This window comes from Thalassophryne amazonica, chromosome 7 (genome assembly GCF_902500255.1).
Source record: "Thalassophryne amazonica chromosome 7, fThaAma1.1, whole genome shotgun sequence".
Classification (NCBI taxonomy): Eukaryota; Metazoa; Chordata; class Actinopteri; order Batrachoidiformes; family Batrachoididae; genus Thalassophryne; species Thalassophryne amazonica.
In genome coordinates, this window is record NC_047109.1 from 113,526,454 (window position 1) to 113,551,810 (window position 25,357).

Here is a 25,357-nt window from a genome sequence, read left to right on the forward strand (position 1 = left end):
CAGATCAGGGAGACAGACACCCTCTCTACTTTTAAGATTAGGCTTAAAACTTTCCTTTTTGCTAAAGCTTATAGTTAGGGCTGGATCAGGTGACCCTGAACCATCCCTTAGTTATGCTGCTATAGACTTAGACTGCTGGGGGGTTCCCATGATGCACTGAGTGTTTCTTTCTCTTTTTGCTCTGTATGCACCACTCTGCATTTAATCATTAGTGATTGATCTCTGCTCCCCTCCACAGCATGTCTTTTTCCTGGTTCTCTCCCTCAGCCCCAACCAGTCCCAGCAGAAGACTGCCCCTCCCTGAGCCTGGTTCTTCTGGCGGTTTCTTCCTGTTAAAAGGGAGTTTTTCCTTCCCACTGTTGCCAAGTGCTTGCTCACAGGGGGTCGTTTTGACCGTTGGGGTTTTTCTGTAATTATTGTATGGCTTTTGCCTTACAATATAAAGCGCCTTGGGGCAAATGTTTGTTGTGATCTGGCGCTATATAAATAAAACTGATTTGATTTGATGTGAAGAAATCATGAAAAACTGTGGTTATACAACTAAATACTAGTTTAATAATTCACAGGATTGCTAAAAAAGCAGTTTGAACATAATAGTTTTGAGTTTGCTGCTTCAACAGCAGATGCTACTATTATTGTGAACACCCCCTTTTCTACTTTTTTTTTTACTAATAGCCCAATTTCATAGCCTTAAGAGTGTGCATATCATGAATGCTTGGTCTTGTTGGATTGTGAGAATCTACTGAATCTACTGGTACCTTGTTTCCCATCTAACAATAAGAAATATACTCAAAACCTGGATTAATCTTTTTAGTCACATAGCACTACTATTATTCTGAACACTACTGTATCTCCAAAATTATAAATTAATGTCCATCACATTTTACATTCTGCTTGTTTTGTCCAACCAAAAGTCCTAAAACCAAACAAATTCAGTCTACATGAACATAAAACATAAGTCATGTGAAAGTGGGTGTTTGACCAGTTTGTTTTCATAAAAGACTTAATCAAGTTAACTTGTGTTTTTGTTGATCCTTTTATGTTCCTGCTGACTTTTATGCTTTTGTTCATAGGGTCTTTTTGAGTGGTTGAACTCGGCTGAGTTGAGGTCTACAGAAGAGTTTGTTTTAGGAACTGATCTGGAATCAGTCAGAGAGCAGCTGTGTGATCTCAAGGTATCCAGAACGACACAAACACTCAGTTTCTCTCATCGTTGGCCTCTTTCCTTCACATACAGCTGAATAATTTTAATCGACTGTGTCACTTTTCACCAGTTTCTTTGTCTTTTCATCAGACTCAGTGGGTCGGACTCGATGCTGATCCATTAATGTTTACACAGCATGTTACATTTTAAACATCAGGATTTTAGATCATTAAGCCTGTAAACCTTGAGGCCAACAGGCTGTTCTCTTCAACAGGAGTTTAAGCGAGAACTTTACCAGAAGAAAATCGAGATCGAGAGTCTGAACCATCACTTTGTGTGCCGGCTGTCGTCAGGCTCGGAGCGTCCTGGATCCGTGTCTCTGCTGTGTGACTTCAGACAGCGTTGGGACAACCTGGAGTCAGAGACGGTCAGCAGACAGGTCAGACACTGTCATCTTAGTGCAAACTGCTATCTGTAATAGTGAGCGTGATGTTTGAAACAAATGACAAGATCCGCCGTCCTCCGTGGTGAAGGTCGCAGAGCATCTTTTTTTATTTTATAAAGGCTTATATTGTGTTTGCAGCATCAGCTGGAATGTGCCCTGCTGGGTCTGGGTCAGTTTCAGAACACACTGGATGAGCTGCACACGTGGCTGTCCCGGACCGCTGAACAACTGCAAGGCAGTCAGCCAATAAGCATCGACCTCCAGGCCTGTGAAATTGAACTGGCCAAACATAAGGTATCAACAACAGCTTCTAGTATTATTATTATTATTATTATTACTATTATTATTTTTTTTATTGTTATGACTAGTCTGTTATCCATGGGGATCCACGGGCTCTAGATTGGGTCGTGTTTATAACACACATAAAACTGATATTTTTCAAGGGTGGCAATAATTATGTAAAGTTTCTATAATGAGTTGGAATGGTGTGTGAGTCCAGAATGTTTTTAGAACCTTAGACCTCAACCGTTTTTTGAAGAACTCAACCCTTTTATTTCGTGTTAATTATGTAATTTTTTTTAATGTTAATTTACTGTCTTAATGTATTTATAAATTGTTTAGGTTCTTGTTATCATAGACACAATATTATTATTATTACTATTATCATTATTATTAGCAGTATTATTATTGTTATTATTATTATTATATTTTATTTTTACTTCTATTTTGTCATTGCATTTTTAAATGGACCACAATGGAAATAATTGTTTTCACTTTCTTGGGTCATCCATGTATTTTTATTAAGGTATTTACAATTATATTATGTACTTACATTGACCTTGCTAGGGCAGGGGTGGTTGCCAAGTGGTTAATGCGCCTGGTGTCAGTGCAGCAGGTTCCCTGCCACATTTCTCCATCTATCAGGAAGGGCATTAATTGTAAAATTTGTGCCAGAGTCAACATGCAGGTCCATTTTGGATCTGCTGTGGAGACCCCGAGTGCAAACAAGGGAGCAGCCGAAGGGTCTTACTTACTTACATTGAACTTACTAAATCAAATCACACACTCACGCTTTTAATATACGAGGGCTGTCAATAAAGTAACGGTCCTTTTTATTTTTTTCAAAAACTATATGGATTTCATTCATATGTTTTTACGTCAGACATGCTTGAACCCTCGTGCGCATGCGTGAGTTTTTCCACGCCTGTCGGTGACGTCATTCGCCTGTGAGCACTGCTTGTGGGAGGAGTCGTCCAGCCCCTCGTCGGAATTCCTTTGTCTGAGAAGTTGCTGAGAGACTGGCGCGTTGTTTGATCAAAATTTTTTCTAAACCTGTGAGACACATCGAAGTGGACATGGTTCGAAAAATTAAGCTGGTTTCAGTGAAAATTTTAACAGCTGATGAGAGATTTTGAGGTGATTCTGTCGCTTTAAGGACTTTTCACGGTGCGAGACGTCGTGCAGCGCTCTCAGGCGGCGTCATCAGCCTGTTCAAGCTGAAAACCTCCACATTTCAGGCTCTATTGATCCAGGACGTCGTGAGAGAACAGAGAAGTTTCAGAAGAAGTCGGTTTCAGCATTTTATCCGGATATTCCACTGTTAAAGGAGATTTTTTTAATGAAAGAGGGGCGGACGGATCCGCGCGTCGGGACGCAGCCGACGCGGTGCGGCGGCACAGGAAAAACACCTCCGTGTTGATAACCATTTGTAAAATCCAGGCGGCTTTTGATGGCTTTCAGTGGAGTGAGTATATGAGAAATTGTTTAACAGCTGGACATGTTCCAACTTGTCCTTAAGGCTTTCAACAGAGGTGTTTTTCCTGTGGCGGAGCGTCGCGGCGGCTGCGTCCCGACGCGCGGACCCGTCCGCACGTCTTTCATTAAAAAAATCTCCTTTAACAGTGGAATATCCGGATAAAATGCTGAAACCGACTTCTTCTGAAACTTCTCTGTTCTCTCACGACGTCCTGGATCAATAGAGCCTGAAATGTGGAGGTTCTCAGCTTGAACAGGCTGATGACGCTGCCTGAGAGCGCTGCGCGACGTCTCGCACCGTGAAAAGTCCTTAAAGCGACAGAATCACCTCAAAATCTCTCATCAGCCGTTAAAATTTTCACTGAAAACCAGCTTAATTTTTCGAACTGTGTCCACTTCGATGTGTCTCACAGGTTTAGAAAAAATTTTGATCAAACAACGCGCCAGTCTCTCAGCAACTTCTCAGACAAAGGAATTCCGACGAGGGGCTGGACGACTCCTCCCACAAGGAGTGCTCACAGGCGAATGACGTCACCGACAGGCGTGGAAAAACTCACGCATGCGCACGAGGGTGCAAGCATGTCTGACGTAAAAACATATGAATGAAATCCATATAGTTTTTGAAAAAAATAAAAAGGACCGTAACTTTATTGACAGCCCTCGTATGTGATTTACCTCCCCCTGCTGGAATGGTGTGTTACTCCAGACTGTAATTAGCAGCATTCACTAATATCCATAGTTTTTCCAAAAGTTTAGTCCTATCAACTTTGCGTTTTCGAAGTGTTCATCCTTGACCCAAAATACATAAATATACCAAACGGCAAACGGCAGCTCTCCCCAGTTTGTCAGTGATTGGAGTTATAACCACACGCACGCACACACATGCGCACACACAGTTGGCTTAGCCACTTAGCTATTATAATATAGATTCTTATTCTTATTCTTGCTGACTTTGGACATGGACCTGCTAACTTTTTACTTTCTTTTAAGTTCACAAAATCAGTTTATTGCTTTTCTTGTTGTAAGCTTTTGTTAACACTAATCCTACCACACACGTGTTTGCTTTACCAAGTTCAGATTATGTGGCTGATTTACAAAAGGTTTGTGTGTGCAGCTCCACAACATCCTCAAATAAACATGCAGCCTGATCTGCTGACTGTCCTCACTGACAATTAAATCCTGCAAATCTGCAAAATCGCACATATTGTCCATTTAACATGTTTAGCTTTATGAATATGCAATTTGTCTACCTGAGTGTGCAAAAGGTTATTGTGAGTATACCCACGAGTGTCTGATTGAAATTCACTCTGTGCTTATGGTCATTAACACATGCAAAATCATCATTTACGCACTACTGCCTTCACTGTACAAACACCCGCTGACATTTAGGCAATTAATATTAGTGAATCACCCGCAAAATGTTCACCAACCCAGTGCACTAAATTTTAGAATGTGCACACAATGTCTCACGGGTTATTTGGGCTCTTAATGAATGAGGCCCTCAGCGTCGTGCAGGTATTTGCAGAGAGAACTTTGACTTTGTCCTGTAATTCTGAACATCCAGCTCGGTTTAAAACACTTAAAACATTGTTTACTATCAATGTGAGCTTTGACATTTGTTGAAATTCACTCACATTTGTCTCTATTGTCCAAAAATCAAAGGTGTTTCCTCAAATATTGACTTTTTTTTGGCTTCTTGTTGCAACTTTAATTCACTGTTTCACAGTTTCACCTTTCAAAAAACCATGACGGGAACTGGACCTGGACAGACGACCTTCTTCGGTGTTATGTTGTTGATTTTGTTATAAGATGGGGGTAAAATATTCTATAGATAAGAACGGGTTATGAGCAGGCACATTAACCACAGAGCTGACATCCTTCAGTTCCCACCGTCTGTAGCTGCTGTTGTCTCAGATCTCCTCTCTAATGGGCGCTTGTTCTTCTCCAAGGTGTTGCGTAATGACGTCATGTCCCACGTTCGCACAGTAGAGTCGCTGAACCAGGCAGGCAGGGCGCTGCTGGAGGTTGGGTCTGGCGACAGTCCTCACGGTCTACAGGCTCGGCTGGAGACCCTCAACGAGAGCTGGGAGTTCGTCCGCTGTGAGACCGAACGCAGGCAGCTGGAACTGGAGAACAGAGTCAGTCAGGTGAGGAAAAAAGATGCATAAATCATCTTATTTGAAACTTCAAATGCATTGTCCCAGTAATCCCAGCTGGAAACGGGTACCAACCTTGTCTGGAGAAGTAACCTGCGTTGGACTCTAATCCACCTACTCTATGAAATTTGGGGATAAGCACATGGTTAGGGTGGATAGGACTTACTGCTGTATGTGGCAGCCATGATTTGACATTTTTAAGATTTGATGTCACATGAATAATGATGGGATTTTCTCTTCCACAAGCATCATACTAGTCCGTGGGCTAGATAGGTTGATTTCTACCACTCAAGGTGGCAAAACATTTGATGGTACTTTGGTCACCCAGCTAACAGAGCCTTGAAAAAAGTATGATGACCATCCCAGGGTGGTAGTTATAACCAGGTGTGGGTCAATGAAGGTTGACACAGGGAACAAAATTTAAATATGCTCCAATCATATTGAAACGTAGATGTGTCTGATGGTACAGACTCCAAAAAGGTATAGTTTGGACTATCTGTGACTGAATGTTTTGGGGCTATGGGGTTAAAAACAGCAAAAATGGTGAAAAAGGTCCATTTCAGTTTGTACAAGGGTCAAAGGTTAAAGTTGCTCCAGTTTTGGTAGAAAGTGATGCAAATTATTGGTTGAGTTAATAGGATTAATATATTTTGACTGAGCTGAATGTTTGGTCTCCAAAGTAAAGGTCAAACGAGGTCAACTTCCTTTGAATTCTGTGACATATGTTACCTGTAACGTGATAACTAAACACGAGAGATGGTGCAACTTTGTTTTTAAATCCATATATGTCAAACTGAACTGGACAAACTGAACGTCATCATTGTTACTATTTATATCCCATAATTCTATAATATATTCAGTCATAGATTGTCCAAACTGTACCTCTTGGAATCTCTATGGTCAAACAAATAATGTGTTGTCTTTTAAAGTGGAGCATTTTTAAATGTTGACCCCTGTCTAATCTGTCTTTGACACCTACCTGGCTATAGCTACCAATCTGGGATGGCTATAGTACATAAATATTAATTAGTAAATTATGGGTGGTAGGTTTTGCCATTCTAGGAGGTAATCACGCACCCGTTTTTAGCCATCTGGCCTGAGAGACATAGGCCTCAGATTGTAATCCGACCTCAGTCCATTTAAAGATGTATCTTTTCAACAGGTACAAGATGTGACAATGGAGATTCAGGATCTTCTGCAATACCTGGAGAACACTGACCTGAGACTGTCCTCCTCCAAAACCATGTGGGGGATGCCGGACTCTGCCAGCGAAAGGCTCAGTGCTCACTTGGTGAGATCAGTCGGACTTTGTTCCAACAATCATGTCAAACTTTTCATTTGTGCCCATCGCTGGACATGTTCTTCAATGTTCTCCCCCTGACAGGAGCTGTGTAATGAGCTGGAGACAAAGCTCCATGACTACTCCAACGTGAAGAATGCCATTCACAGAATGCTGGACAGCAGCAGTGTCGTCCAGGGATCGAACACTGAACACAGTCTGTCTGTTCTTGACCAGAAATGGGTGTCTGTGTACAGCAAAGTCCAGGCGAGAAAGGTAGCTCACCAGTCGACACGCAGCAGTTAACGTACACAGCTAATATGGATATTAAGACCTAATGCTGTTCCCACAGGCAAAGCTAACAGAAGGTCTGAATCTGGCCAAAGAGTTCCACAGCAACGTTCAAGAACTGCTCACCAAGATGTCCAAGTGTGAAGACTCCATTCGACTTCTTGCTGCCCCGAGCTTTATCCTGGACACAGTTTGCACTCAGCTGGAGGATCACAGAGTACGCAGGGTTGTTCCTACCCATGTTGTCCATATTTCCATTTAATCGCTTTCCTTTTTGGTTGGTGACGTACTTTTCTTTGTACAGACTCTAGTGAGCGAGGTGACTGAATATGGTGAGAAGAAGCTCCTGGTAGAGAACATGGGCTTGAGACTGACTGAACTGAGCAGGAAGGAGGACTGCGATGTGATCCAGAACCTCATCATGACCGTCCAAGATCGCTACAAAAAGCTCCAGCAGCGTGTTTCAGAAAGAGGTCGCACGCTAGAGGAGGTCAAAAAGAATTCCAAACAGGTACATAATTAACTCTCGTCAACAACGATAAAGTTGTGGGGAAATTTTGTATAATTTTTCCATATTTGTCCTGTTTCAGTTCATTGAATCTTGGCGCCTGCTAGTGGACTGGATGTCCGAAGTCGAACAAACATTAGATACTCATAAGGAGATTGCCGTGTCCCATGAAGAGATAAAGCAACAGCTGGCTGAGCAGAAGGTGCAAAGGACATTCAGTTGCTTATTCTACTGTTATGTTTGCATGTCTGCGCGTCTTTACTCATCGATTATTGTGTAATTAGGAGTTCCAGAAGCTGCTGAGGTCAAAGAGGCCCATGTATGAGGCCTTGCTGAAGAGCGGTCGCAGCCTCCATGAACGAGCTCAAAGCAGCCATGACCGTCAACATGTGGAGAATCTCCTGGCTGAGCTCAAAGACACATGGGACACCATCGGTGGGAAATCTATGGAGAGGTACTGGACTCTAACAGTGTCTGCTTTTATGTGGACAGCATTAATCCCATCATGTATCTCATTATAAATAAGATTAAATTTACATTATGGTGTCTAGATGAGTTTCTTGTCTGTGGCCATGCCTGCCCTTGCAGCTAATTAATTGCCAATTATTGTGTTCCTGCCCTGACACAAAAATGGTGTAGCTGGTCGTTGATGTTTTCTGTATTTTATAAACAACAACAAAAACCCTGACAAGTACATAGTTCTATAGAAAGACAAAGAAATTACAATATCCTTAAGTCATAGATGCACCATAGTTCTCCACAACACTAGGCAGCGATACCTAGTCATCAAGTAGTTTTGTCCACAGTCTTTAATAAGATAAAATCTCTCCCAGTGAAATTTGAGTTGCAAAAAGTTACAACGTATTAAAAAAAAAAAGTTGCAGGAGAGAAAAGATAGGATTAGTGGCAGTGTCACTTCACAACAACCCAAAGGATTCTGGGAGAACTGTAATGATAAATGTTTGTTTGTTTTTTATTCTGGTATTTTAGAATGTTTTATGCTGGTTATTGTGGTGAATTTGTGAACAGTTAGTGCATTGACTTATTGCCGCCACATAGTGTCGTTGAGGACTATGACATGTGAATGGTTTTTCCATGATTTTAAGTTGACTCTTGTATTGGTTTTTGTAAAACTTACAATTAAATTCTCAAGTAAATGTGTCAAAGTACTCTGTATTAAAAAACAAAAACAAAGCTTCTGCCATTTATTTATACTGCCCCCTATGGGTCATTATTTCCCCTAGCGTTTGTCTATACTGACTATGTGATACGAAAATGTCTAAAATTATTCTCCTTAAACTCAAAGCAAATCTCTACAACTTGATATAAATTAATTAATAATAAATTAATATAAATTTGGAATAATACCTGTAAATAATCAGTTTTATTGCCAGTTTTCTTCAGACAAGTCAGGGGATGGATACATGTACATTGTATGTCTTGGATTTTATTTACATCAATTATTTAGAACTATAAACACTATAATGCTCTATGATAAATCTCTATGGAGTAGATTCTTCTCAAAAACGGAGTGACTGTGCAAGAAGTAAAGAGTGAGGAAAGCCACCAAGACACCCAGACAACCCAGAAGAACTTATAGGCTTTTGCGGCTGTGATTGAAGAAATTGTGCACAGTGCAAGAATACGTTTTCAATGTACTGTTTCTAGAAACCAACTGCTTTTCTTCTCTCAGGCAACACAAACTGGAGGAGGCGCTGCTGTTCTCTGGAAGATTCACTGACGCGCTGCACGCGCTGAACGATTGGCTGTACAGAGCCGAACCCCAGCTAGCCGAGGACGTGCCTGTCGGTGGAGACAAAGATTTGGTCAACAACTTGATAGACAAACACAAGGTGCTCAGGCAGTGATGCATTTGACTGCAGTATGCACGTTACACGGCAGATTGTCAGCGTCTTTCTTTTCCGTAGGCCTTCCAGAAGGAGTTGGGGAAGCGTGCCGGCTGCATCAGGACACTGAAGCGCTCCGTGAGGGATCTGACCAGGAGCAGCACGGCTGATGCTCACTGGCTGCAGGAGCAGATGGATGAACTGGAGAGCCGCTGGGACGGCGTGTGCAAGCTGTCAGTCAACAAACAGGACCGGCTGGAGACGGCGCTGCAGCAGGTACAGTAACCCTCAGCAACACCCACGGCAAGAAAGTACCAACTACAGTCTCCAAAATGGGCATTTACAGTAAAAATAAAACTCACCAGAGGAGGGCAGCGTATGTCCAAAACTATAACAGATGGGTGATAGGTTTAGATCCCTGCAACAAATAAACAAGTAAAAATTAGGTTTGACCTTTGAATTTGACTTAAAATGAAATAAATCTGTATTTGTGTCCCAACTTTGACAACTAATGGAGATAAAAAAAACAAAACAGCAACACTACGTCCAACAACAGTCCATGATGGCCGCTCAACCTAGGCTTTGGAAATTTAAATGAAAAAAAAGAAAAGACAAAAAGCTCATTTCAAGCTACATGTAATTTCTGCTTCAACTACATTCATACAGAATCCTTTCAGCAGGGTTGTGTGGCCACATGATCGCGGTGTTTCGGTTTCAGAGATTCACAGCTGTGAAACTATCACAAAATAACTGTTTGCTTCTCTGATTTACAACCCGAATTCCAATGAAGTTGGGACGTTGTGCAAAATGTAAATAAAAACCTAATACAATGATTTTCAAATCCTCTTCAACCTATATTCAATTGAATACACCACAAAGACAAGATATTTAATGTTCAAACTGATAAACTTGCAAATATTTGCTCATGTTGAAATGGATGCCTGCAACACGTTTCAAAAAAGCTGAGACAGTGGTATGTTTACCACTGTGTTACATCACCTTTCCTTCTAACAACACTCAATAAGCGTTTGGGAACTGAGGACACTAATTGTTGAAGCTTTGTAGGAGGAATTGTTTCCCATTCTTGCTTGATGTACGACTTCAGTTGTTCAACAGTCCAGGGTCTCCGTTGTCGTATTTTATGCTTCATAATGTGCCACACATTTTCAATGGGCGACAGGTCTGGACTGCAGGCAGGCCAGTCTAGTACTGGCACTCTTTTACTACGAAGCCATGCTGTTGTAACACGTGCAGAATGTGGCTTGGCATTGTCTTGGTGAAATAAGCAGGGACGTCCCTGAAAAAGACGTTGCTTGGATGGCAGCATGTGTTGCTCCAAAACCTGGATGTACCTTTCAGCATTGATGGTGCCATCACAGATGTGTAAGTTGTCCATGTCATGGGCACTAACACACCCCCATACCATCACAGATGCTGGCTTTTGAACTTTGCGCTTGTAACAGTCTGGATCGTCTTTTTCCTCTTTTGTCCGGAGGACACGATGTCCATGATTTCCAAAAACAATTTGAAATGTGGACTCATCAGACCACAGCACACTTTTCCACTTTATGTCTGTCCATTTCAAATGAGCTCAGGCCCAGAGAAGGCGGTGGCGTTTCTGGATGTTGTTGATATATGGCTTTTGCTTTGCATTTTACAGTTTTAACTTCCACTTGTAGATGTAGCAACGAACTGTGTTAACTGACAATGGTTTTCTGAAGTGTTCCTGAGCCCACGCGGTAAGATCCTTTACACAATGATGTCGGTTTTTAATGCAGTGCCCCCTGAGGGATCGAAGGTCACGGACATTCAATGTTGGTTTTCAGCCTTGCCGCTTACGTGTAGAAAGTTCTCCAGATTCTCTGAATCTTCTGATTATATTATGGACTGTAGATGATGGAATCCCTAAATTCCTTGCAATTGAACATTGAGAAACATTGTTCTTAAACTGTTGGACTATTTTTTCATGCAGTTGTTCACAAAGTGGTGATCCTCGCCCATCTTTACTTGTGAACGGCTGAGCCTTTTGGGCATGCTCCTTTTATACCCAATCATGACACTCACCTGTTTCCAGTTAACCTGTTCACCTTTGAAATGTTCCACACAGGTGTTCTTTGAGCATTCATCAACTTTCCCAGTCTTTCGTTGCCACTGTCCCAGCTTTTTTGAAACGTGTTGCAGGCATCCATTTCAAAATGAGCAAATATTTGCAGAAAAACAATACAGTTTATCAGTTTGAACTTTAAATATCTTGTCTTTGTGGTGTATTCAATTGAATATAGGTTGAAGATTATTTGCAAATCATTGTATTCTGTTTTTATTTACATTCCACACAGCGTCCCAACTTCATTGGAATTGGGGTTGGAGTACATTTCTGTCTCTCTCACTAACAACCACACCTGCTCCTAATCCATCATCAATCCTCCGCTCACTAACTATCCAGCAGGTGGCAGATATGTCTATGGGATATTACATGGGTCAAACAAAATTGATTTTTGGATTGATCTGGTCCAACAAAATTGACTAAAATTTAACAAGTTTGTCCTCATTATGCGGCCTTTTAATTCAGAGACAAACAAGATAAAACATTTTTATTGCGTTTGAATTATCACGTTAAGCTGGAGGGAATGGACTCTTCTCTCTCTGTCTATACCAGTATTTTTCAGCCTTTTCAGACCAGTGACCAATCAAGCAAAAAAATATAAAATACAAAAATTTCAGGAACTATCAAACTCCCTAAATATCCAAAAACAATACAGTAGGTCTGCTGTCTACTCTAACAGCACATTACAGCAGATCTTACTATTTATTAGACTTTTTAGTCATTTTTAAACAGTTGGAGAAACATTTTTAAGTTGGAGTATGATAATATTCTAAAATGTGATATTTTAACCAACATATTCACTGATCACTAGGGATCACTCATGGACCACGAGTGGTCTGTGGACCAATCTTTGAGACAGACTGGTCAGTACCCTTCAAAATATGATTGATTCAAACATTTTAATTCAGTTTGATTTGATACTTCTTCCCATCTGTGATCGTTTTGCTTTAAGGCTAACTTAATTCTAGTTTGGGGGCTCGATGTGTCGACGCCTACAGTTTTGTGCTAAAACCAGCTTTAATTTAAACAGTTTGCTACATACAAAGGGCCATTGACAGGTTTTGAGCCTGACCTTTAAAAAGTAGGGCGTGGTTCTCCATCTTTTGCATTCTGAGAAATCAACATTTCTCCAGAATGTGTGACATTTAAGTTCACTTGGTGCCACATTGAGAAATGTTGGTTTCTCAGAATGCAAAAGATAGAGAACCATGCCGTACTTTTCCTGGGTCAGGCTCAAAACTTCTCAGTCATCCCTTGTAAAAAAAAAGAAAAAGCAGTTTCTCGCGTGTCTGAAAAAATGCTTCTCTGTCAGTCAGTTGGTTTATTTTTAATGGGAAAATCTCTGAAGCCATAATTTATGCACAACAGAAGGCTCATTAACACGTTTTTCTTTATTATAAAATTTCTTACTTTTGTTTTGGGGGATTTTTTTTTTATACACACATGTAACTGACAAAAAAAATTCAGATTTGATCACCCACCTACAGAGTGTTTGGTTTGAGGCTGATCAGAGTAGCGAGGTCATGAGGAAGTTTAAATTACATCAGGTCAGACCGCATCATCACGTAGTCTTCTGGGACTCTTCTGTTGTTACTAGGCTGAGAGGTTTGACGGCCTGGTCCACTGTTTCATGGAGCGCCTCACTGAGGTAGAGCGGACACTGAAATACGGGGTCATGCCTGAGGAGGAGGAAGCCTTACGTTCCTTCTGCAAACAGCACGAGGTCAGTGGATTCCACAACACTCAGTTTTCCTCGCCATGTCTCTCACGGGGGGTCGGAGGTCGGCATCAATTCCAGACTAAATCTCTGAATCTTATTGGGAATCGATATCTGCTCAGATCAAGGCCATAGATGCTTCAGTCGCCTCAACTCTTGAGCCACCATCTTTAATGAAACAGTAAAGTGAATGATTGGTGGGAAAAATGAAACATGCAGCGGGAATGAGTCATACTGCGTGTGATGGTGTTTTTGGGCAGAATCCATCAGGCTGACGCGGTCGTGTGTCTGTGCTCCACAGGAGTCCGTGAGCGGTTTGCAGGCTCAGGCGGCCGAGCTGGAGAAGATCCAGTGTCTGGGAGAGGAGATCCTCTCTTCCTGTCACCCAGACTCCATAATCACACTCAAATCTTGGATCAGCGTCACGAAAATCCGATACGAGGAGGTGAGCACTCCAACATAATCACACGGAGAAAATCTTATTTTAGGAACAGCCACGACGTGAGTTATTACTTAGGAGGCTGAAAAAGTACTGAAGAGATGGAAATGCTGTTGTAATACTTTGAGGAAACTTTAAAGTGTCAAAATTTTAAACACATCCAGATGTGGAAAGTTTAATGTTGTCCAACTTTGTGTTTTGTGGGTCAGGTTCAGGTCTGGGCCCTGCAGCAGGGCCAGAGGATCCACGTCAATTTGGCAGCACTGGAGGCGGAGAAAGAGGAGGTGCAGAAGCTTCTGGACTGGATCTCCACAGCAGAGGAGGCCCTCAGCCTCAGGGACCAGGAGCCACTGCCTGGGACCACAGAGCAGAGCCGGGAACTCATTGAACAGCACACAGTAGGAACCTCCTGTCAAAATCACACGTGTCCTCTGGTGTATATCAAGATGCTCTACCCATCTTTAAAAAATGTACATATTCCTGATATCAGGATGTTTTTACTGATGGATAAAATGACTGTGCTTCAGCCTGACGAATATGGAAGCAAACATAAGCAGAACATGTGACGTTCAATAAGATGAGCTTGCAGAGTCGTTATCTCACTGAACAACAGTGTTTGGTGATGTTGGTACCTTTGCAGGACAACAAAGGTCCACATCTCTTGAGTCCTGGTGCCTGTTTTACTGTATTGTTGTGAGACTTGGACTCTTAACTCATGATCAAAGGTCATGACTGGATGTCTGTTTTTACTAGGTTGCTGTAGTGAATCCTGGCGTACTACTGGAATGACCTTGTGTCAAATGAATGGACACAGAGACTCAGGGAAGGTGTACGGCTAGCATTTTGAGGGAACTTTATATCACAGCCGTCCTCAGCTTCTCTAAGACTGATCCAGAGTGCAGGTGTCTCAGTGTTAAAGGCCCATAGTCAGTGGTGGGCACGGATCCGCTACTCGCTAATCAGCTACCTTGTAAAACTATCAGGGGACCAATTAGCTTCCAATAACTTTTAGACCGCTAACGGTTTTTTTTACATAGTAACGGTGAAAAACATTTTTAAACCCTGTTGGCTCCTGTCTGCTACGTATTTTGCAGCAGTGAGGCAGCTGAGAGGAGCTGAGCTCCTCAACTCTACCCCAGCAAAAGGGGCCTGGCCACCAGGCTGCCACAAAAAAAAACAAAAGAAAACAAAAAAACAAAACAAAAGCAAAAGTCATTTACCTTAACAGCATACAGTGGTCCAGCCGTCAGGCAGATATCTTGAAAAGGAAAGCAGGTTTGACTTATGGTTTTGATTTATAAATAAAATTAATCCGGATAGAATAACTACATTAATGTCAACTCTGTCATTTGTACAAAGTGAAAATATAACACATATCTTTTAATTTTAAAATAATGCACTAATTCTAAAGTTTTGATCATTAGCACACACAGATGCCCAAAGGAATTATGGGTAAACTGAGCCTCCACTCACACTGATTGGTTGACTCATTCATTCTGTGTAAAAACCAACAAAGGTTAATGTAATGTATGTTGGTGTTACAAATAAATGTGCTTTTGTGAAATATGTTTTTTTTAATTTGTTTAAAGAAAAGGCATTTGCAAAACCGAAAATTCTGTTTAAGTTGTGATTCAGGTCGACAATCGTGTAATATCACTGGGTGCTATTCCCACTGCTATCTATTAGCTGGGTCAAAATGCATAGAACACTGCCATCTACTGGCGCCCAGTTATATCACACAGTTGTTGAAACAGTGAAGAATGAACAAGTCAACCAATCAGTGTGAGCAGAAGCTCAGTTTACCCATAATCCCTTTGGGCATCTGTAGTGTGTTCAAATCTTCAGAATTATTATTATTTTAAAATGAACTAATATGTGTTATATTTTCACTTTGTACATTTGAAGAGTTGACATTAATGTAGTTATTCTATCCGGATTAATTTGGTTTATACATCAAAACCATAGGTCAAACCTGCTTTCCTTTTCAAGACCTCTGCCTCATGGCTGGACCGCTGTATGATGTCAAGGTAAATGATGCTTGCCTACAGCAGGGGGCAGGGCGCACAAAGACAGAAGCACTGACTCATTGGCTTTGTTTGGTTTTGTGATCGCCTTTGATTCTATCAGAAGCGTTGGCGGTGTTTAAACTCAAAATCGGCTTGCTAGTAGCTGAGAGTGTACCGGAGACAATACTAAAAGTTATCGGTTAGTGGTTAGCTGTAGCTTCCGATAACTTTTTTTGGTGGTTTATCATTTAGTGTTATAAAAGATAACTTTTCAGTTAGCAGTTATCAAAGCTAACCTTTTGGTTAGCTGTGCCGACCACTGCCCATAGTTAATCTAGCTGCTGCAGGTAAATAGTTCCTTTTGAGGTGGGGATGTACCAGGGGTATGTCTGGGTGGTTTCTATCCAGGAACCCAGGGTGCTTCTGTCATGTGGTGCATGTGGCACCAGTGTACGCTCCCAGACCCATCCCTGTTGAGGAGGTACATTGTAAGACAAAAGTTTAGACACAGCGATTATTTTTGATTCAAAGCTAACATGTTTTTTTGTGATTGCTTGTAATGGCGACATTAAATAACTAAATACTTACAGGTTAATATGTTATCAGCAGACCGTGATGTCCTGTCCGACCTTTTAATATCGCAGAACATCCAGAAGCACTTCACTGATCTGTCAGTTTTTCATTATTTGCAGATCTTCTTGGAGGAGCTGAATAAAAAGTTACCAGAAGTTGAACACGCTACAAAATCCTGCAAGCAAAAAATAATTACTAAACAGCAGATTTCTCCCAGCAAAAGGCCGCTCACAAGTAAGACGTCACACAGACAAAACCTGTAATCACTCTCTGCATAAAGACCCACCACTGCTTTCATGGATGTGCATCCTGGAAAGACAAACCGGAGCGTGAAGATTTACCGTTGTCCACAAATGTGATCTAACGAGCGGTTTGGTGTATCACCGACACCCTCACAGATCCTCCAACGTTCTCCGTCCAGGATTTCTGTCTGTGAAAGTCAGAATGGGCCTTACTGCTGGTTCAACACAGCAAAACTTCACTGTTGTGTCACAGTTTAAGTTGACAGTTTCTGTTTTGTGCGGCTGATTATCTGTGCAGAGAGGAGGAGCACCCTGAAGATCCAGCCGGCTGCACCGCTTCCCCTGGAGCACCTCGACCCCCAAACGCCACAGCTCAGCCAGCTGATCAGCCACTGGCAGAAACTTTGGCTCCTGGCTGCAGCAAGACAAAACCGTCTGGAACAACACCAGCAAACACTGCGAGAGGTTTGGGTGCCGCCTCATATGTTTAAAAGTTACCCGGTTGGGTTTTTTGAGATCATAACCACCGTGAGATGTTCTGGATTCTTGATTTTTGCACAGATGGAAGAATTTGCCAACTTTGACTTCAATATCTGGCGTAAGCGTTACATTCAGTGGATCAGTCACTTGAAGTCTCGGATCTTGGACGTGTTCCGGAGCATTGACCGGGATCAGGACGGACGTATCAGCCAGAGAGAGTTCATCGACTATGTGCTTGCTTCAAGTAAGACCTGATCGCTGTTCATCATTTGATTGTTGTTGCTCATCACTCAGTCACAATCCAGAAAAAGAAAAGACAGAGTCATCCAAGATAATCTTTGGAGCCAAACCCTCTGTCCTGCAGAATTTCCCACCAACCCTCTGGAGATGAATGCGGTTGCAAACATCTTTGACGTCAACAGCGATGGCTTCATCGACTATTACGAGTTTGTGAGCGCGCTCCATCCAAGCAGAGATCCCTACAGGAAAACCCTGGATGCAGACCAAATCAGAGAGGAGGTGCGAATAGTTTTTCATCAGATAAGTTTGATTCTCTGCAGTGGTTTGTTTATTGTTTTCTTTCCATAGGTGAGTCGACAGGTGTCTCAGTGTAACTGTCCCAAGAGGTTCCAGGTGGAACAAATAAGTGCCAACAGATACCGAGTGAGTAGTTTTCATCAACTCGCGTTTAGAAAACATATTTGTTATATCCTCTCTTTTTTCCTCTAAAATATTACAAATAGGAAATAATACCAATCACAAGAAAGTGGACGTCAAACCTTTTTGTTTGTTGATTTTAATGACCAACAACCACACACACAGACATTTTAATTTATTTTTATTAATATTAATAACAACAGCAGCTACCATACAGATTTCTAAACAAAATAAACTCCAGTAATAAAAATAATTAATGGCAATACTAAAAGCACACTACAACAATGCACAAAAATCCAAATGAAAGAGGTTATTTAAAAAAATAATCAAATGGACTCACATTCTGGTTGTAGTGTTTCCAACGCTGTGGTCTCACAATCTGTTTTCATCTCACAATTTCTTTTGTTCAAGCTGTGTCAAATAGCATCCAATACATGTTATCCAATACGTGTTTATTTGTCCCTCTTCTTATTTTTGGAATTTAAAAGACCTTCTGTTAAGTAACAGTACAGGCTGTGGTGTGCACATGTGCTTCACTGAGTCCCTGTTCATTGTTAAACTTCTCAGGTCAATGCCGTGTTGAAAAAAAGAGTTCCACAAACAGAAAAAAGGTGCAATTTGTACTCTGGTGTGACTAATACTTCATAAAATATGATAAATATTTGTTATTTGTTGTTCATAAATTACAAGAACAACTTTTGAAAAAGACTCCCCAGTCATGTAGGGTCACTTTCTGCAAACCTCCCTTCCCTCAGCACACGTCACCTCACTTACTCCAGTCATGTGTTTATGAACCACACTATGCAGATGATACTCCACTCTATGTTTCCATGATACTGAAAAACACTACATGCTTCTGTAAATGAAGTCACACAAAGAATGCACGCCTGTACAACACATTATGGTAAAACATTGTGAAATCCATGTGAAATCCTCAGCTTATGTTTAGCAAAGATTACTGTAAAGCGGTAAGTCGTGGATAGGCATGTTGGCAGAATCGCAATGTTGTTTATTCAAGCAGCCATTCACACAGTGGAGAGAAACTGTCTGTCTGTCTCTTGCAGTTTGGAGATTCCCAGCAGCTCCGGATGGTTCGGATCCTTCGTAGCACGCTGATGGTCAGGGTTGGAGGAGGTTGGACTGCGTTGGATGAATTCCTAGTCAAGAATGACCCTTGTAGAGGTCAGTGCATGACTGTAGACTGTCAGCACTCCTTGGCTTTTCCAAAGTCAAGGCAGGTACCCTATAAAATGCAGTGTTTAAGGGGTGAGATGACCTTGAGGTGACTTTTGACTTGGTGCTGTTTGAAAAAATTGATTTGAAATGAGTGAATGAATCCCTTATGACCTGTTTTTATTATTGTAACTGTGGGAACCTTTGAGCCTACAACTTCAACTATTGAGGGTTTTCAGCGCTCATATCTATTTTATTTGGAACAGAAGGTGTGAAAGCATGAATCCCCATCGCCAAAAGAGTGAAAATGTGAAGTGAAACAGAATCATAACAAGCAGCAACATAATGTAATCTGCAGCCTCACCACCAGATGTCGCCAAATCCTACACACCTAAAGAATCTTTACTTTTAGCTAAACATTTAAATGACGACATTCTTCCCTCTTATTGACAGCTGGAGTATACAACCCCTGGCAAAAATTATAGAATCACTGGCCTCTGAGGATGTTCATTCAGTTGTTTAATTTTGTAGAAAAAAAAAAGCAGATCACAGACATGACACAAAACTAAAGTCATTTCAAATGGCAACTTTCTGGCTTTAAGAAACACTATAAGAAATCAGGAAAAAAAATTGTGGCAGTCAGTAACGGTTACTTTTTTAGACCAAGCAGAGGGAAAAAAATATGGAATCACTCAGTTCTGAGGAAAAAAGTATGGAATCATGAAAAACAAAAGTACGCTCCAACACATCACTAGTATTTTGTTGCACCACCTCTGGCTTTTATAACAGCTTGCAGTCTCTGAGGCATGGACTTAATGAGTGACAAACAGTACTCTTCATCAATCTGGCTCCAACTTTCTCTGATTGCTGTTGCCAGATCAGCTTTGCAGGTTGGAGCCTTGTCATGGACCATTTTCTTCAACTTCCACCAAAGATTTTCAATTGGATTAAGATCCGGACTATTTGCAGGCCATGACATTGACCCTATGTGTCTTTTTGCAAGGAATGTTTTCACAGTTTTTGCTCTATGGCAAGATGCATTATCATCTTGAAAAATTATTTCATCATCCCCAAACATCCTTTCAATTGATGGGATAAGAAAAGTGTCCAAAATATCAACGTAAACCTGTGCATTTATTGATGATGTAATGACAGCCATCTCCCCAGTGCCTTTACCTGACATGCAGCCCCATATCATCAGTGACTGTGGAAATGTACATGTTCTCTTCAGGCAGTCATCTTTATGAATCTCATTGGAACGGCACCAAATAAAAGTTCCAGCAACATCACCTTTCCCAATACAGATTCAAGATTCATCACTGAATATGACTTTCATCCAGTCATCCACAGTCCACGATTGCTTTTCCTTAGCCCATTGTAACCTTGTTTTTTCTGTTTAGGTGTTAGTGATGGCTTTCGTTTAGCTTTTCTGTATGTAAATCCCATTTCCTTTAGGCGGTTTCTTACAGTTCGGTCACAGACGTTGACTCCAGTTTCCTCCCATTCGTTCCTCATTTGTTTTGTTGTGCATTTTCGATTTTTGAGACATATTGCTTTAAGTTTTCTGTCTTGACGCTTTGATGTCTTCCTTGGTCTACCAGTATGTTTGCCTTTAACAACCTTCCCATGTTTGTATTTGGTCCAGAGTTTAGACACAGCTGACTGTGAACAACCAACATCTTTTGCAACATTGCGTGATAATTTACCCTCTTTTAAGAGTTTGATAATCCTCTCCTTTGTTTCAGTTGACATCTCTCATGTTGGAGCCATGATTCATGTCAGTCCACTTGGTACAACAGCTCTCCAAGGTGTGATCACTCCTTTTTAGATGCAGACTAACGAGCAGATCTGATTTGATGCAGGTGTTTCTTTTGGGGAGGAAAATTTACAGGGTGATTCCATAATTTATTCCTCAGAATTGAGTGAGTCCATATTTTTTTCCCTCTGCTTGGTCTAAAAAAGTAACCGTTACTGACTGCCACAATTTTTTTTCCTGATTTCTTATAGTGTTTCTTAAAGCCAGAAAGTTGCCATTTGAAATGACTTTAGTTTTGTGTCATGTCTGTGATCTGCTTTTTTTCTACAAAATTAAACAACTGAATGAACATCCTCCGAGGCCGGTGATTCCATAATTATTGCCAGGGGTTGTAACTATGCATGTTTTCACTGTCATTTGGTCGTATTCCGGTTGCAATTTGTTGGGCGTTTTAACAGAATTCTGTTGAGTTCTGCTTCTGCATGTCATCAACAGTGAAAGGACGAACCAACTTGAAGATCAAGGAGAAGTATTTGTCCCCCGCAGGAAGCTCGTCTAAGGGTTTGACTATAAGCAGGTCCAACTCCAGCCTGAGCCTGTACAGCAGCGCCTCGGCCCCCACCAGTCCCATGACACGCAAGGCACGTTCCTTCAACTTCCCATTTCAGCGTGTACAGCATCCCATCAGAAATGATTTAAATGGTCCATTTTTTTTTATCATATTCATCCAACCAATTAAAGGTATTGAATCCAAATGTTTTGGCAAAGGAAGCTCTGGAAAAAAAAACTGTGATTGGTCGGCATTTTATGTCACATATTTCAGTCTATAAAGTACTTAAATGTATACAGATGCTCTGCTGCTTTAGGGCCGGGACTTATTGCCATAATAGTACGTGTAGATGGGGTCACCGTCTGCCAGCAGCTATAATTATATAAAGTGAAGCAGTGTAGTAGCACTGACTCGCCTGAGGTGAGGGTGGCACTGTTCCACACATTATACGAGGTCTCTTATCAATCAATCAATCAATCAACTTTTTTCTTGTATAGCGCCAAATCACAACAAACAGTTGCCCCAAGGCGCTCCACATTGCAAGGCAAGGCCATACAATAATTATGAAACACAGTCTACGTCTAAAGCAACATAACCAAGGGATGGTCCAGGGTCACCCGATCCAGCCCTAACTATAAGCCTTAGCGAAAAGGAAAGTTTTAAGCCTAATCTTAAAAGTAGAGAGGGTATCTGTCTCCCTGATCTGAATTGGGAGCTGGTTCCACAGGAGAGGAGCCTGAAAGCTGAAGGCTCTGCCTCCCATTCTACTCTTACAAACCCTAGGAACTACAAGTAAGCCCGCAGTCTGAGAGCGAAGCGCTCTAATGGGGTAATATGGTACTACGAGGTCCCTAAGATAAGATGGGACCTGATTATTCAAAACCTTATAAGTAAGAAGAAGAATTTTAAATTCTATTCTAGCATTAACAGGAAGCCAATGAAGGGAGGCCAACACGGGTGAGATATGCTCTCTCCTGCTAGTCCCCGTCAGTACTCTAGCTGCAGCATTCTGAACCAACTGAAGGCTTTTTAGGGAACTTTTAGGACAACCTGATAATAATGAATTACAATAGTCCAGCCTAGAGGAAACAAATGCATGAATTAGTTTTTCAGCATCACTCTGAGACAAGACCTTTCTGATTTTAGAGATATTGCGTAAATGCAAAAAGGCAGTCCTACATATTTGTTTAATATGCGCTTTGAATGACATATCCTGATCAAAAATAACTCCAAGATTTCTCACAGTATTACTAGAGATCAGGGAAATGCCATCCAGAGTAACGATCTGGTTAGACACCATGCTTCTAAGATTTGTGGGGCCAAGTACAATAACTTCAGTTTTATCTGAGTTTAAAAGCAGGAAATTAGAGGTCATCCATGTCTTTATGTCTGTAAGACAATCCTGCAGTTTAGCTAATTGGTGCGTATCCTCTGGCTTCATGGATAGATAAAGCTGGGTATCATCTGCGTAACAATGAAAATTTAAGCAATACCGTCTAATAATACTGCCCAAGGGAAGCATGTATAAAGTGAATAAAATTGGTCCTAGCACAGAACCTTGTGGAACTCCGTAATTAACTTTAGTCTGTGAAGAAGATTCCCCATTTACATGAACAAACTGTAATCTATTAGACAAATATGATTCAAACCACCGCAGCGCAATGCCTTTAATACCTATGACATGCTCTAATCTCTGTAATAAAATTTTATGGTCAACAGTATCAAAAGCAGCACTGAGGTCCAACAGAACAAGCACAGAGATAAGTCCACTGTCCGAAGCCATAAGAAGATCATTTGTAACCTTCACTAATGCTGTTTCTGTACTATGATGAATTCTAAAACCTGACTGAAACTCTTCAAATAGACCATTCCTCTGCAGGTGATCAGTTAGCTGTTTTACAACTACCCTCTCAAGAATCTTTGAGAGAAAAGGAAGGTTGGAGATTGGCCTATAATTAGCTAAGATAGCTGGGTCAAGTGATGGCTTTTTAAGTAATGGTTTAATTACTGCCACCTTAAAGGCCTGTGGTACATAACCAACTAACAAAGATAGATTGATCATATTTAAGATTGAAGCATTAAATAATGGTAGGACTTCCTTGAGCAGCCTGGCAGGAATGGGGTCTAATAAGCATGTTGATGGTTTGGATGAAGTAACTAATGAAAATAACTCAGACAGAACAATCGGAGAGAAAGAGTCTAACCAAATACCGGCATCACTGAAAGCAGCCAAAGATAACGATACATCTTTGGGATGGTTATGAGTAATTTTTTCTCTAATAGTCAAAATTTTGTTAGCAAAGAAAGTCATGAAGTCATTACTAGTTAAAGTTAATGGAATACTCAGCTCAATAGAGCTCTGACTCTTTGTCAGCCTGGCTACAGTGCTGAAAAGAAACCTGGGGTTGTTCTTATTTTCTTCAATTAGTGATGAGTAGAAAGATGTCCTAGCTTCACGAAGGGCTTTCTTATAGAGCAACAAACTCTTTTTCCAGGCTAAGTGAAGATCTTCTAAATTAGTGAGACGCCATTTCCTCTCCAACTTACGGGTTATCCTCTTAGATAATAAACCGACCCTTTTATTTTTTTTTTTAACTATATGGATTTGAATGACATGCGATTACACCAATCATGCTTGAACCCTCGTGCGCATGCGTGAGTTTTTTCACACGTGTCGGTGACGTCATTTCCCTGTGGGCAGGCCTTGAGTGAGATGTGGTCCCGCCCTCTCGGCTGAATTCCTTTGTTTCACACGCTGCTCGAGACGGCGCGCGTTGCTTTATCAAAATTTTTTCTGGACCTGTGAGGAATATCCGAGTGGACACTATTCGAGAAATTAAGCTGGTTTTCTGTGAAAAGTTTAACGGCTGATGAGAGATTATGGGGTGTTTCTGTCGGTGTAAGGACTTCCCACGGAGCGGGACGTCCTGCAGCGCTTCCAGGCGCTGTCGTCGGCCTGTTTCGAGCTGAAAACATCCTAATTTAAGGCTTAATTCACCCAGGACATCGTGAGAGAACAGAGAAGATTCAGAAGAGGCCGGCATGAGGAATTTATGCGGACATTCCACTGTTTAAGGACATTTTTTTAATGAAAGACGTACGCGCAAATTCGCCGAGTCGTTTCCGTGACGACTCGGCAAATCTGTGTGCGCCGCGACAGGAAAAACACCTCCGTGTTGAAAACCATTTGTAGAATTCAGGCGGCTTTTAATGGCTTTCAACAAGTGAGTAACTGAGAAACTGTTTAACAGCTTGGGCATGTTCCAACTTGCCCGTTAAGATTTCCAACGGAGGTGTTTTTCCTGCCGCGACCCCCCGCGGTCGGGTCCAGCCCGACATGCGACTCTGCCCGCACGTTCTTTCATTACAAAATGACCGTTAACAATGGAATGTCCGAATAAACTCCTCATGCCGACTTCTTCTGAAAGTTCTCTGTTCTCTGATGACTTACTGCGTCAACAGAGCCTGAAATGTGGAAGTTTTCAACTTGAAACGGCGAGACGCTGCCGCCTCGAAGCGCAGATCGCGGTCAGGCACCGTGGACCGTCCTTAAAGCGACACTACCAGACCAAAATCTCTCATCAGCCGTTAAAATTTTTACCGAAAACCAGCTGAATTTATTGAATGGTGTCCACTCAGTTGTGCCTTACAGTTTTGAAAAAATTTTTATCAAACAAAGCAGCAGTCTCTGAGCCATTCCTAAACAATGAAAAAAATCGACGAGCGGGTGGACGACTCCTCACTCAAAGACTGCCCACAGGCGAATGACGTAACCGACAGGCGTGAAAAAACTCTCGCATGCCCACGAGGGTTCAAGCATGTCTGATGTAATCACACGTGATTCAAATCCATATGGTTTTTGAAAAAAATAATAAGGTCGGATACTTTTCTAATAGACCTCGTATTAGTAAGTAGTTGATTTCAGGAGAATTGATGTCTATCTGTGGCAAGATCATGACCAAGTTCCTGTTTTAAGATGAAGAAATAAAAAGTATTGTAATGTTTCTGTGGGGGGCAGGGGGGTGGAGTATTGTTTTAACACTTCCCTTTGAGTCTCACTGAACAAAAAAATAAATGCAACACTTTTGTTTTTGCTCCCATTTTTCATGAGCTGAACTCAAAGATCTAAAACATTTTCTATATACACATAATACCTGTTTCTCTCAAATATTGTTCACAAATCGGTGTTTGTGAGCACTTCTACTTTGCAGAGATAATCCATCCCCCCTCACAGG

General features: G+C 41.4%; 1 protein-coding gene across 1 annotated transcript in view; it reads left to right on the top strand.

The window, feature by feature from the left end:
- LOC117513519 (plectin-like) overlaps positions 1-25,357 on the top strand; it is a 192,198-nt gene that overhangs the window by 165,113 nt on the left and 1,728 nt on the right. The window contains 22 exon segments of the mRNA XM_034173689.1: positions 1,074-1,175; positions 1,419-1,583; positions 1,728-1,883; positions 5,294-5,491; positions 6,663-6,791; positions 6,885-7,055; positions 7,132-7,287; positions 7,375-7,581; positions 7,661-7,780; positions 7,863-8,032; positions 9,272-9,431; positions 9,507-9,701; positions 13,127-13,252; positions 13,548-13,691; positions 13,895-14,083; positions 16,384-16,498; positions 16,805-16,971; positions 17,068-17,230; positions 17,351-17,505; positions 17,575-17,649; positions 18,708-18,825; positions 21,068-21,213. Coding sequence (XP_034029580.1) covers positions 1,074-1,175; positions 1,419-1,583; positions 1,728-1,883; positions 5,294-5,491; positions 6,663-6,791; positions 6,885-7,055; positions 7,132-7,287; positions 7,375-7,581; positions 7,661-7,780; positions 7,863-8,032; positions 9,272-9,431; positions 9,507-9,701; positions 13,127-13,252; positions 13,548-13,691; positions 13,895-14,083; positions 16,384-16,498; positions 16,805-16,971; positions 17,068-17,230; positions 17,351-17,505; positions 17,575-17,649; positions 18,708-18,825; positions 21,068-21,213 — 3,327 coding nt within the window.